The sequence below is a fragment of the Strigops habroptila genome, chromosome 3, assembly GCF_004027225.2.
Source record: "Strigops habroptila isolate Jane chromosome 3, bStrHab1.2.pri, whole genome shotgun sequence".
NCBI classification, from domain to species: Eukaryota; Metazoa; Chordata; class Aves; order Psittaciformes; family Psittacidae; genus Strigops; species Strigops habroptila.
In genome coordinates, this window is record NC_044279.2 from 51310672 (window position 1) to 51321024 (window position 10353).

At 57.3% G+C, this 10353-nt stretch overlaps 2 protein-coding genes and 1 long non-coding RNA gene across 4 annotated transcripts; 1 reads left to right on the forward strand and 2 right to left on the reverse strand.

Moving 5' to 3' along the window:
- Positions 1-1350: 1350 nt before the first annotated feature.
- CYREN (cell cycle regulator of NHEJ) lies at positions 1351-2907 on the forward strand. Of its 2 annotated transcripts, XM_030478628.1 has the most exons (3): positions 1361-1904; positions 1982-2048; positions 2394-2902. In XM_030478628.1, the coding sequence occupies exons 1-3, from the start codon at positions 1783-1785 to the stop codon at positions 2625-2627; spliced, it is 423 nt and encodes a 140-aa protein (XP_030334488.1). In that variant the 5' UTR covers positions 1361-1782; the 3' UTR covers positions 2628-2902. The 2 variants fall into 2 exon arrangements, with proteins under 2 accessions (XP_030334487.1, XP_030334488.1); XM_030478627.1 differs by having other exon boundaries at positions 1351-1904; positions 1982-2907.
- Positions 2908-3290: 383 nt separating this feature from the next.
- Positions 3291-5852, reverse strand: TMEM140 (transmembrane protein 140). Its single transcript, XM_030478629.1, has 2 exons — positions 5751-5852; positions 3291-5037 (listed from the first exon to the last, which is right to left on the reverse strand). The coding sequence occupies exon 2, from the start codon at positions 5012-5014 to the stop codon at positions 4427-4429; it is 588 nt and encodes a 195-aa protein (XP_030334489.1). The 5' UTR covers positions 5015-5037; positions 5751-5852; the 3' UTR covers positions 3291-4426.
- Positions 5853-6993: 1141 nt separating this feature from the next.
- On the reverse strand, positions 6994-8735 carry LOC115604955. Its single transcript, XR_003990451.1, has 2 exons — positions 8613-8735; positions 6994-7901 (listed from the first exon to the last, which is right to left on the reverse strand). It is a non-coding gene; the product is annotated as an uncharacterized LOC115604955 (long non-coding RNA).
- Positions 8736-10353: the final 1618 nt, after the last annotated feature.

Sequence of the window (10353 nt, forward strand, 5' to 3'; positions counted from 1 at the left end):
TAAGGTAGCCAGGTGAAGGGCAGTGTTGCCGACAAAATCTCTGAGCTCAGTTTGGGCACCGAGCTCCAGCAGAGTAGCTACACAGTCTTCGTGCCTGTGCTCTACTGCCTGGAAAGAAGACACAAAGGAGGAATGACTACCAACATCTACGTTTCTCTCCGTCAGAACTCTGGCACCTTCCCAATGCTGGAAAGTACAAGCATCTTCAAAGATCAGGCAACATATGCCCCTTCCCTGCTGACTACAACATACCTGTTTCTATGTAGGCCTACATAAAGAATTGTGCAAGGTGTGCATCGCTCAGTGCATAAATGCATAGCACAACATACAATAGCAGAACATATTCCACATACCCGCATCAGCGGAGTTTTCTTGTTTTTGTCAAAAGGGTTTAGGAGGCACTGATTTCCTGCCAGAAATCGAACGACATCTGCATGCCCATTCTCACAAGCAAGATGCAGAGGTGTCCTAGAAATTAAACATGTTCCGTTAACACAGACAGACAGTTGAAGGTGGTGTGTCAGGTGGTGGTACCCACCACACAGGCCAACAAGCCTCAGCTGGCAAAAAAAAAAAAAAAAAAAAAAAAAAGCCAAAAGCAAGTTTTCTCGTTGCAGAGCAGGTGGCAGTGGTTCCACACCCAAAGCCTGGGGCTGGCTACGAAAAATCCCCAACATGTCTGTTGCATCAGGAGGTGTTTCCTCAGCTGTGTCAATGAACCTGCAGAGACTCCTGTGCCCAGGCACCGGTTCTTGCCTCCAGCAGGACTGCCCGGCCACTCAGCGCAGCAAAGGAGACTGCATCTTTGCAGCCTGGAGTCTGTGGTGTCTACGTAAGGCTGTGGAGTCTGCAGAGTCTGTGTAAGCCCCTGGGCTTTCCCCCTATCAGGCCCTTGCTAGAAGTGTCCCAGAGACAGAGGGGGTGAGGTTTCGAATAGCAACGGGAAGGCTGTGCTGTGTCTTTCTGCAAATCTATGTCCTGCCCAAGCAAGCCGCTCAGCCTGGCAACAGAGGAAGAGCTGTCTCTGCTTGGATGAAGGCCTGCTGAGCTCCACAGAAAACTGACTAGTGGGACAGATGACCCTCGAGGTCCCTTCCAATCTGGTACTCTATGAATCCATGACCAGGCTGGCAGGCCAGGGCAGGGTGAAGCATCCGCCGCCTCCTGTCCCGGGTTGGGCAGGCCTGGGTAAGGCCACGGGCTGTGGAGTCGGCCGCGCTCCTCAGGCGCTTGAGACCTAGCATGGTGGGCTTTGCTGGCTCTTCCAGCCAGGGAGGGCGGAGGTTTTGCTGCGGGCACTGCCCGCCCGGTACCGGTTTTGCGCGTCCCGCTTGTTAATGTTGAATCGCTTCTGCGACGCGAGCTCCTGCAGCCGGGCCAGCTCCCCGCTGGCGGCCGCGCTGTGCAGCCTGCCGCTGGCCTGCGGCCGCAGCCTCGTGAAGAGTTTGGCGACCCTCTGCATGCTGCGGCGGGGACGAGGGGAGGGCACAGCCCGTCCCGGGGGAGCGGCCGCAGGAGGCGCCCCGCGGGCGCTGCCGAGCCCCGGGCGGGGAGTGGGCGATAAGGGCGGAGTGCCGAGCCAACGAGCGGCGGCCGCGTTTCGCAGCCCCCGACGCTGCCAGCCAGAAGCGTGCTGCCAGCCGGTAGCACTGAGCTCCGCGGCCAGCTCGCAGCCTTAAGGGAGAGAGCGCGCTCGGCGCGCCACAAGGGGGCTTATGACGCCGGGGCGAGCTGTGCCTCCGCCGGGAGCGCGCCCCACCCCGTGAGGCTCCCGGGCCGGGCATGGCGAAGGCCGCGCCGCGGCGGCGGCTCCTGCCAGCGTGGATGGGGACAGCGGATGGCGACGGGCCGGCCGTGGCCCCGGCCCCTGCGGCCGGGCGGCGGCAGGCGGCGGCAAGGCCCAGGTAGCGCCGATGGGGCTGGGGGCGCGGGCGGCCGTGCCCGTGCCGGTCCCGTGCTGAGTGTTTCCCTCCCCATGCAGCGCGGCGGTGGTGCGCTGCATGAACGAGGCGGAGCTGGTGGACACGGCTCTCGCGGTCCTGGCAGAGGTGAGCCCGGACCCCCAGCGTGGAGCCGCCGCACTGGCCGTAACGGGGCGCGGGCAGGAAGCGCTGTCCCCCGCGGCTGCCGGGCGGCCCCTCTCCGGGAGGCGGAGCTGGGAACGCTGCCGAGCGCCGCCCGGGTTTCCCGTCCCCCCTCTGCGCTTGCCGGAGGCTACCAGGGCCGGAGCGGCCGCCCTTGTACCCCGGCAGCCCCGCCGGGCGGTGCGAGACAAACCCAGCGTCCCCCGCGGACCGGCGAGGGGTGTCCCGCGGGGTGCTGGGCTGCCCTCACCCCCAGCCCTCGGGGCGAAGCCGCGCACAGCCGGGTCTGTTTGTTTTCCCTTTGGTCAGAAGCTACAGCGCGAGGAAGGAGGGGAGAAGGCCTGGTCCCGGAGGGAAGAGGAGCAGGAGCTCCCGCTAACGCCAGGCGAGGCTCCTGGAAGCACAGCTAGCACGGGGGTAGGCAGCGACCGCGGCGCGGCGCTCCCAGCCACTCCTGGCGCTGGTGCTGATGCAGAGAGGACAGGCTGGGAGGACTCTCAGGATGATGTTCTGAAATACGTCAGGGAGATCTTTTTCAGCTAACGCTGTGCCCTCTATGGCTGCCCCGGAGCAAAGGGGACAGTGAGGAGGGTGTCCCACAGCCCTGAGGATGGTGGGAGCAGGGCGTGGAGTGGGCTGTGTGTCTGCTGTGTTGGTAGCCTGTGGAGCTGCCTGTGAAGACCGGGGGGGGAAGGAAAGGGGCACACACTTCTCCCACTCTCTGCTGGGTTCAGTGGGATGTGGCTTCAGATGAGGTTATGTTTATTTCTGTTTGGTATCTCAGAGCACGGACAGATTAAAGAAGACATTTGGCTTTCTGTGAGTGTGCCTTTGGTGGGTCAGGGTTGAGACTGGAGGGGAGGAGGGAGTTGCTGGACCTCAAAGGCCTTTGCTGGCTCTGCAGAGCCAGACAGTCATGGTTCAGCCTTGGGGCCCCCTTGTCCTTCCAGTCCCTCTGGGACAGCTGCAGTGGGGCTGGGCAGGCTGTCCCCATCGACCCGATGCTGAATTTGCCTCCAGGCTTGGGCGAGCCTCCTGTAGCAGAGGAACACACGGGTGGGAGCAGACCGGCAGCGGCAGGGACTATCCTGAGGGGCCTGACCCCATGGCAGTGTGGTTGGGGGTCTAGGAAGGGATGAGGGTGGCTCAGCATCCTCTTCCTGGCCTGAAGGGGGGATGAATAAACCCCATGAGGCTGGCGCAGGTGTGAGAGCCTTTATTGAAATGAATCGGTCCAAGCAGCATCACCAACCACATCCCCCACACCAAGACCACGGCAGGAGAGAAAACAGACCCTCACGTCCCTGAAAGGGTTGGGAGAAAAGCAGGTGCTTCTTTGTGCGAGGTTACAGACATGGCATAGAGCAGTGCTGTGCAGCACCATGGCAGAGAGACCCCATGCAGGGCTATGATGGCCCACCTGGGGCACTGCACCCTGGCCTTTGCCAGCCCTGGTCCTGCTCCCCGGGCACACCGCTGTGTGGGGTTGTGCTGGTCTGAGCTTTGTGGTGACGTGCCCTCGCTCAGAACCAGTTTTTCTGGAGTCTCAAAGGCTGCTGGAGTGCTGGGCTCAGCCCTGTAGTATCAGTGGGGACAAAGCTGGGGCTCTGCACCAAAATCCTCTGCTTCCTCATGGAAACTCTCCTCGTTTGGGCTGTGTTCAGCAAGTTGTTAAGCTGCCCCTCCGGGTGCGCTGCTGCTAATGGGGTTGGATGTGAGCCACTTCACCCTAATGAACTAGAGTCACTCCAGATGCTACTCCAGGAGGCGAAGCACAGGTGCTCCTGCTGAAGAGAGTGTTTCCTATGCATCTCTGGGGCTGACACTGCTGTGATGTCAGTGTGGAACCCACAGCTCCTGAGGTCACAATTCCTCACGGGCATCCCTGGTCAGTGCAGGAGGTGGAGAAGGAGCAGTGTCTTTGGGCAACTCCAAGAAAGGAAGCCTGTTTGCTTCTCTGCCTGCCTGTACTTAGGTAAGATAGAACCAGAGGGCTGTGTCCACTATGTGCTGGTTCTGGTCTGTCCCCTTCACTGTCCTGTGGCTCAAGCCCAGAAATACTGTCACCTCAGTCCTGTGCCCCAGGTCAAGCTGTGTGTGTTACACGCTGCTGTTCCTGGGAGGCTTCTGCGCTGCGTGGTGGGTGTTGGTGTGTGCTGCAGGCTCGCTGCAGGACTGCTGCACAGGGCCGTGTGTGAGAGCACGGCTGAACATGGGCCTATGGACTAGGGATTGAATTCCTGCCAGTGGCTAAAGCTATAGCGGGAGTTGTGTTTTAAATCAGGTTATCAATAGCTCTTGCATGTTCTTCACTGTCAAATCTCAGTAGGCAGGGCCTTCTGTCAAATGCCTTTGACACGGGTGTGTGTGTGCTTGGCCCATCTGAGGTACGTGGTGGCAGTGAGAATGTGGAGCAGTAGCAGAGCCTGAGTCCCAAGCAGTGCCAGGAAGCCCCCAGTGAAGTCACAGGGATGAATCCACTGCGAGGTTTGGAAAAGAAACATACCCACGCCTCCAGACAGGATTGTTGTCTTGGTGATGAGTATGATGAGGATCATCTTCCAGCCTTCTTTTTCCTCTGGGCACTTTGCATGTGCGAAAAAAATGGGGTAGAAGATGCTAAGGACCAGGCAGGTATCCACACAAACCCTGGCTAGCGCCATTCCTGGTAGGCTGATGACCATCACCTGCAGATGCTTGTAGTCCAGGCACTGCAGCTCCCAGGCTGTCTCATTCCACAGGCAGAAGTTGTAAAAGCCAATGCGTTTGTCAGGGAGGTTGACCAGGTTCCCGGCTTCCCACAGCAGTGCATAGAGCATCAAGGCCAAGGTCCCGGCAGCTTTGAGGAGGCTCAGCGCACAGAGCAAGTGCCCGGTGCACCTCTGTTGCAGCAGACCCATCCTGGTGCCCGCATGCTCTCTTGGTACCATGGTGGAGCTTGCTGTGGGGACGCCTGCAGCAAAACATGAAGGGGGGGACACCTCTTGGTTGTTGCATTTCATGGCACCCTTCCCAAGATGTGCTCTGAGCCTGTGTCACTGAGGTCTTGGGACTCCCCTTGCAAGTGGAGCAGGAGTGTCTCGGTCCTGCCTCTGGCTGTGCTGCACAGGTGTTACTGGGTCGAGGGGGTGCAATTTTGGTCACAGCAAAGGTGGCTTAACAACATCCTGTGCATGGACCAGCACTGGGAGGACGGTATGGTTCCATTAGCCCTACACATGCCCTTTGCAGCATGGTCTCACGTTGGACAAGATAGGCAAGTGATGGGAGGGGAGCAAAACAGTGCTGTCTGCCAAGGAGGGGGTTAAGAGCTCTTCTGAGAAAATACTTTTTCAGTTCTGGTGAGACAAGAACATCCCTTGTGATCTTTAGACTACTGAGTAAAATGCAGGCATGGCAGCATCTGAAGCACAGGGCTCTCCTGGCCTCCCCCCACCCCACAGCTCTGGGACTATTGATGTCATTGATGCCACTCGTTTCCAACATCCACGTGCTGCTGAGGCCCTTGCATGCTCATACATTTCTAGGCACAGCAGGACTGATCACCCGCAACCGTGCTCCCCACTGAGGCTGGCAGACATGGTGCTCCTCTGTCCTGGTTGCCCGAGGACCAATGCCCCACGCAGACAGGCAGTTGCACACCACAAAGAGGCACCCCAGACTCACCTGCAGCCGCTCAGCCTCCTCTGAGGCCCAAGGAGATGGGTGCTATGGAGACAGAGCTGCGATTGCCATCCTCCTCGCTCCTCTCTAAGGCTGCCTGGCAAACTCACCTCCTGGCTTCTCTTCCAGAAATGTGAACTGTCCTCAGCGCTCTCTTGGAGGCTTCTGCTTCCTGCTGAAAAACAGGCAAGTGGCAGCAGGAAGGGGTATCGCTGGCTGCAGAGCCATGCAGCATCGAAGCACTGGCCACCCAGCTTGGCACAGAGGTACAAACACAGTGCGAGGAGCTCAGAGACCTTGGCTTCAAGCTCAGCCTTCAGCTTGAGGTTTTTCAAATAACCCTTTTCCTGCTTTTTCCAAGCATTATCTCCTCTCAATCATTTACCACCTTCCCTCAAGGAGCTCATAACATCGAACCTGCTTTCTCCTCTCCACCGCTCAGGGGTACATCATTGTGACATTCTGGGCATACCAGGCCATCACTTGTGGATTTGGTACCACCTCTGAGTTTTTAGAGTGGCAGGAGAGACCCCACTCAATCTGTATCCAGTGCCTGGTTGCAGTGCTGGTGACTAGAGACCCTTCAGCATCCCCCTCTCACTCCCTGTCTCCCTAGGTACATGGGAGTGGGGCACCTATATTTAATGTGCACAGGGATAAAACTTCACTGTCCCAGACTGCCTGTCCTCCACACAGTCATAGCCAGGAGGAGCATGGACAGCATGGAAAGACGTCACCATCACAGACCTGTCCCCTTCCCCTGATCCATACCTCACTTCTTATAGCTTCTTAACAGCAGGCTTCTGGAGAGACTGGAAGGTCACATGGAGGATGCCCATTGTTCTGAATCTACAATGAAGACACTAACAACCAGGAAAATATCTGTGCTCAGCCCCAGACCGTGCTGCAGAATGAGACTTCACACACATGTAATTTCACCAGGGTTTGTCCTGCCTCTGGTTTTGTCTCCTGGTTTGTCTGTCTCTACACATGCTCTGCTGCTTTTCCTATCCCGCAAGGGCTCATGCCCACCCACCCTTCTCCCTGCCATCCTCCCTCAGAGGGAGAGCAAGCTGTGCTTGGAGGGGGTTCTTGGTTACAGACCAGCTCAACAGGAATTTCTGTCAGAGCTCAGAGCTGGGACAGGTACATCCCAGGTGGCTCCCAGCTCTGCCCACCCACCAACCCTTGCTGTCATTTCTTTAGACCGGTTTCCTAAGGAAGGTAGGCTTATAAAAACACGGGCTTTTTGCTCAATCATCTCGTTACCTTTTATTTATTCCTCCCTTCATAAAATATAAAAGTAATTAAAAATTGTTCTAGTTGCATTTGTTTACAAGAGAAGGGACAGAGAATCAAATTCTTAGCAGGTGCGTGGAAATACATGGCAGGGGTGGAGAAGAACCACCTCAGCGACCCTGTGCTGCTGTATGATCTATGCGTGTATGAGAGCCCTGGGGAAATCTCATGGTGTCTCTGCCCTCTCCTCTGCTTTGAGGCTCACGTCTGGTAGGACCGATTTTCTTTTCCCGGCGGTGCCCCTCCGTTCCCTCTGCCGAACTGCAGGCGGATTTGCCCCTCAGCCTCCTGCTGCCTCCGCACCTCAGCCCAGCCGATAAATCCCTGTCCCCAGGTGTGACTGTGCCAGGGACAGAATCACGCCTGGTGCGGGTGCCCTGTGCCATCTTGGGCAGAGAGCGCACGGCTGGGCTGGCGGCGAAGTATGGCTTGGCAATGAAAGCTGAGAGCTGGCGCCGCGCCACCAGCTCAGCCACAGACACGGCATCCGGCATCCGTGCGCTCTGCGCCTTGGCCCCGAGGCCGGTTTGGAGGCAGCCTGGCTGAGAAGCAGGGGATAAACAGGAAAGAGCTGTCACCCGGTGTCCAGCTGCGGCTTTTCCCAGACTTCTGCAGACCCTCCGCCTGTAAGGAGGCGCCTGTGCCTTTGGATGTGAGAGTCTGTGGCTCTACCTCAAAGGTGCAAGAAAGAGGAATCCAATGCACAGCGCAGCAAGAACCAGCGTGGCTTCAGCTTCTCGTTTCTGGGCAGGCATCGTTGGAGGCATGGGGCTTTCCCCATGGGAGAGCTCTGTGTCTCAGTCTCCCAGGCAAATTGAGGCTCCATGTGCATGGTTTAGAAGTTCCCTGGGGTGTCTGTGTGCGAGACAGGGCTCATAGGGACCCTCTGTGCTGCTGGGACTGCACAGCCCTTCCCTTTGCTGGCCTGTAGGCAGGTGAGCACTTTCCCAGGCTGGGGCTGTGCCTTCCCCTCAGCACACTGCTGGCCGAGTGCCTGGGCAAAGGCAGCGGGACAGGGAGGCCAAGGCACACAGCTCCGGCACAGGATCTGGCCTCTGTGCAGGGACAAACATCCCCGTGGAGCTGCTGGACCGTACTGCAGTGAACAGCCTGAATGCAAAGGGGTGAGGGAATGGGCATTTTCTCTTGCACTGAGAAGCCAGAAGGCTGGCTTTCCTGCATCCTCCAACCCTGGCTGCTGGAGGAGTAACGCTGTGCAAGAGCAGTGGGAAGGGAAGGCAGCTTTGGACTTGGCACCTTTCCTTCAAGCCACCCACTCCGCCCCAGGATCCATTTTTCTCCCTCAGGCAGCGCCAGCTGTGGGGAGGGAGCAGGGAAAACCACCTGTGAAAAAAGGCTGCTGACAAGCTAAGGATTGCTGGCAAACAGAAACCAGCCAGCGGCACACAGACCAGGCTGCAGAGGAACTGCCCCAAAAATGTCCCGCAGCTGGGGAAGGGCCTGTTCTCTCCCAGACATTGACACCTGCAGCACCACTTCTCCTGGCAGCTCCCCCCCAATGCCAGCAGTATTAAAAAAGTGGGGGACCCAGTGGAGGATACTTACGGGCTGCCCATCTGTCTGGGTGTGGAGCCAAAACACACTGGAGAGGGACGAGGTGCCACTCTGGTGAGCGGAGCAGATCTGTGGCTGCTGCCAGCTCCCATGTCAGCTGGGCTTTGACCGCTGCCCCTGTTGTGTCACAGGCAGCTGCCTCTGCTTTCAGTTTCGATTTTGAAGGCCATGGAAGCCTCATGCAGAGCTCCTCCCTGATACTGCGTCATCTAAATATGAGCAAGAAAACAAGCCGAGCCCAGCCACTGCTGTCTGAGCCAGGGCCAGGTTTGCACTTTCTTCTCCCAGCTGTGCTAACCAAGGTGAATAACTGACCGGGCTAAGCTCACCCAGGAAAGTTGTGTTACCAGTAGCTTGGGTGCCCGTGGAGGCTTTAAGACAAGTTTGTTTTGCTTGGACAATTCCGTACAGGTGCCTGACTGTGCCTGTGCCAACCGCAGTACCGCAGCGCTGTTGGAATTCAGTGACCACTTTGCCCTTCTCGCACTTTGAAGGCTGCTCCCCTCCCCATGCTTCCCAGACCCACCTTTGCCAGCACTCCCCCTCGCCTGCAGACACAATGGCTGCAAGAGAAGCAGCAAGCTGCCTGCTACAACAGGAAACCTGTGAAACCTGTGAAACCTCGAGTGATGTAAGGGGTAAAACTCTCCTTCCTTTAGGTGACCTGGCCAAATGCAGAACCATTTGTCTTGTCCTATAAGCAGCCTTCATGGTAGGTCTGTTAGGAGAGGTGTGTGTTGGAGAGTGATATGTGTGGAACACCCTGTTCTGAAGCTGTTCACAGAGTCCCACCTAGTAATTCCACGTTTAGGCATAGTCTGGAAGCTTCCAGGTAGTACACGCGTTGTGAGCCTGTAATATTTGCACTCATGCCCAAGGGAACAAGGTAGGTGAAAGGAAATACGCGAGGAAGCCCTGAGAGAAACTCAGGGTTTAAAGCCATCAGGCAGCTGGTGGTGGGCAGGTGCCTTCCTAACTGGCCTGTGTGCATGGAATGCTTTTAGCATGGAAAAGGATCAGGATCAAGGTGGTTCAGATCACAGATGGCTTAGGCAGGGAGAAATCAGGGGTGGGAGCAAAAGGCTTGCAGCAGGAAGCTTAGCAGGACAGAGCTGCTGAGCTGAAAGTGGTGAATGGTGGGGACGCAGAAGGAAGCCTTGCGGCTGAACATGGCTGTCATCTAACACTGGGGCTGCTGGCTGGGAAATTGAGGAATGAGCAGAGACCACGGAGGCGAGACCTCTGTTCCTGTGAAGAGCCATGCATTGGCATGAGGCATGTTTGTGCTCTCCAGAGGGGAGGCCACAGAGTTTGGTCTCACGCCGCTCACTTTTCTGTTCCGCAGGAAGGAAAAGGGTGTATGATTTGGGTCTGGTGATAGCCAACTCCTTAGCTGACCGGAGCACTGCAGGGGAGGCTGCTGTTTTGCTGCCACAGGTGGAAGGCATATGCAGCTCCTTCACAAACATCCTCACTTTGCACTGGGGTCCTGTTTGCTGGGGTATTCAGGATGACTGCCACAGTGGGCCTGCTCTGCCACGCCACAGCACTTCTCCCTGGAGTCACTGTCCTCCTGAGGGGTGGCCGATCCCCTTCCCATCTCCTGCACGTCAGCCTTCATGAGTGTGACAGATGGCCAGTCATCCTGGTTTAGCATTTGCACACATCTTCATCTCTCCGGTCTTCTCTGCACTGCTCAGAGCAATCAACACACCATTTGGGAATGTTACTC

Coding starts and splice junctions, on each gene's coding strand:
- CYREN (XM_030478627.1), top strand. CDS start 1,783: ATGGCGAAGGCCGCGCCGCGGCGGCGGCTCCTGCCAGCGTGGATGGGG. Junction 1,905..1,981: donor CAGGCGGCGGCAAGGCCCAG/GTAGCGCCGATG, acceptor CTCCCCATGCAG/CGCGGCGGTGGTGCGCTGCA.
- TMEM140 (XM_030478629.1), bottom strand. CDS start 5,014: ATGGTACCAAGAGAGCATGCGGGCACCAGGATGGGTCTGCTGCAACAG.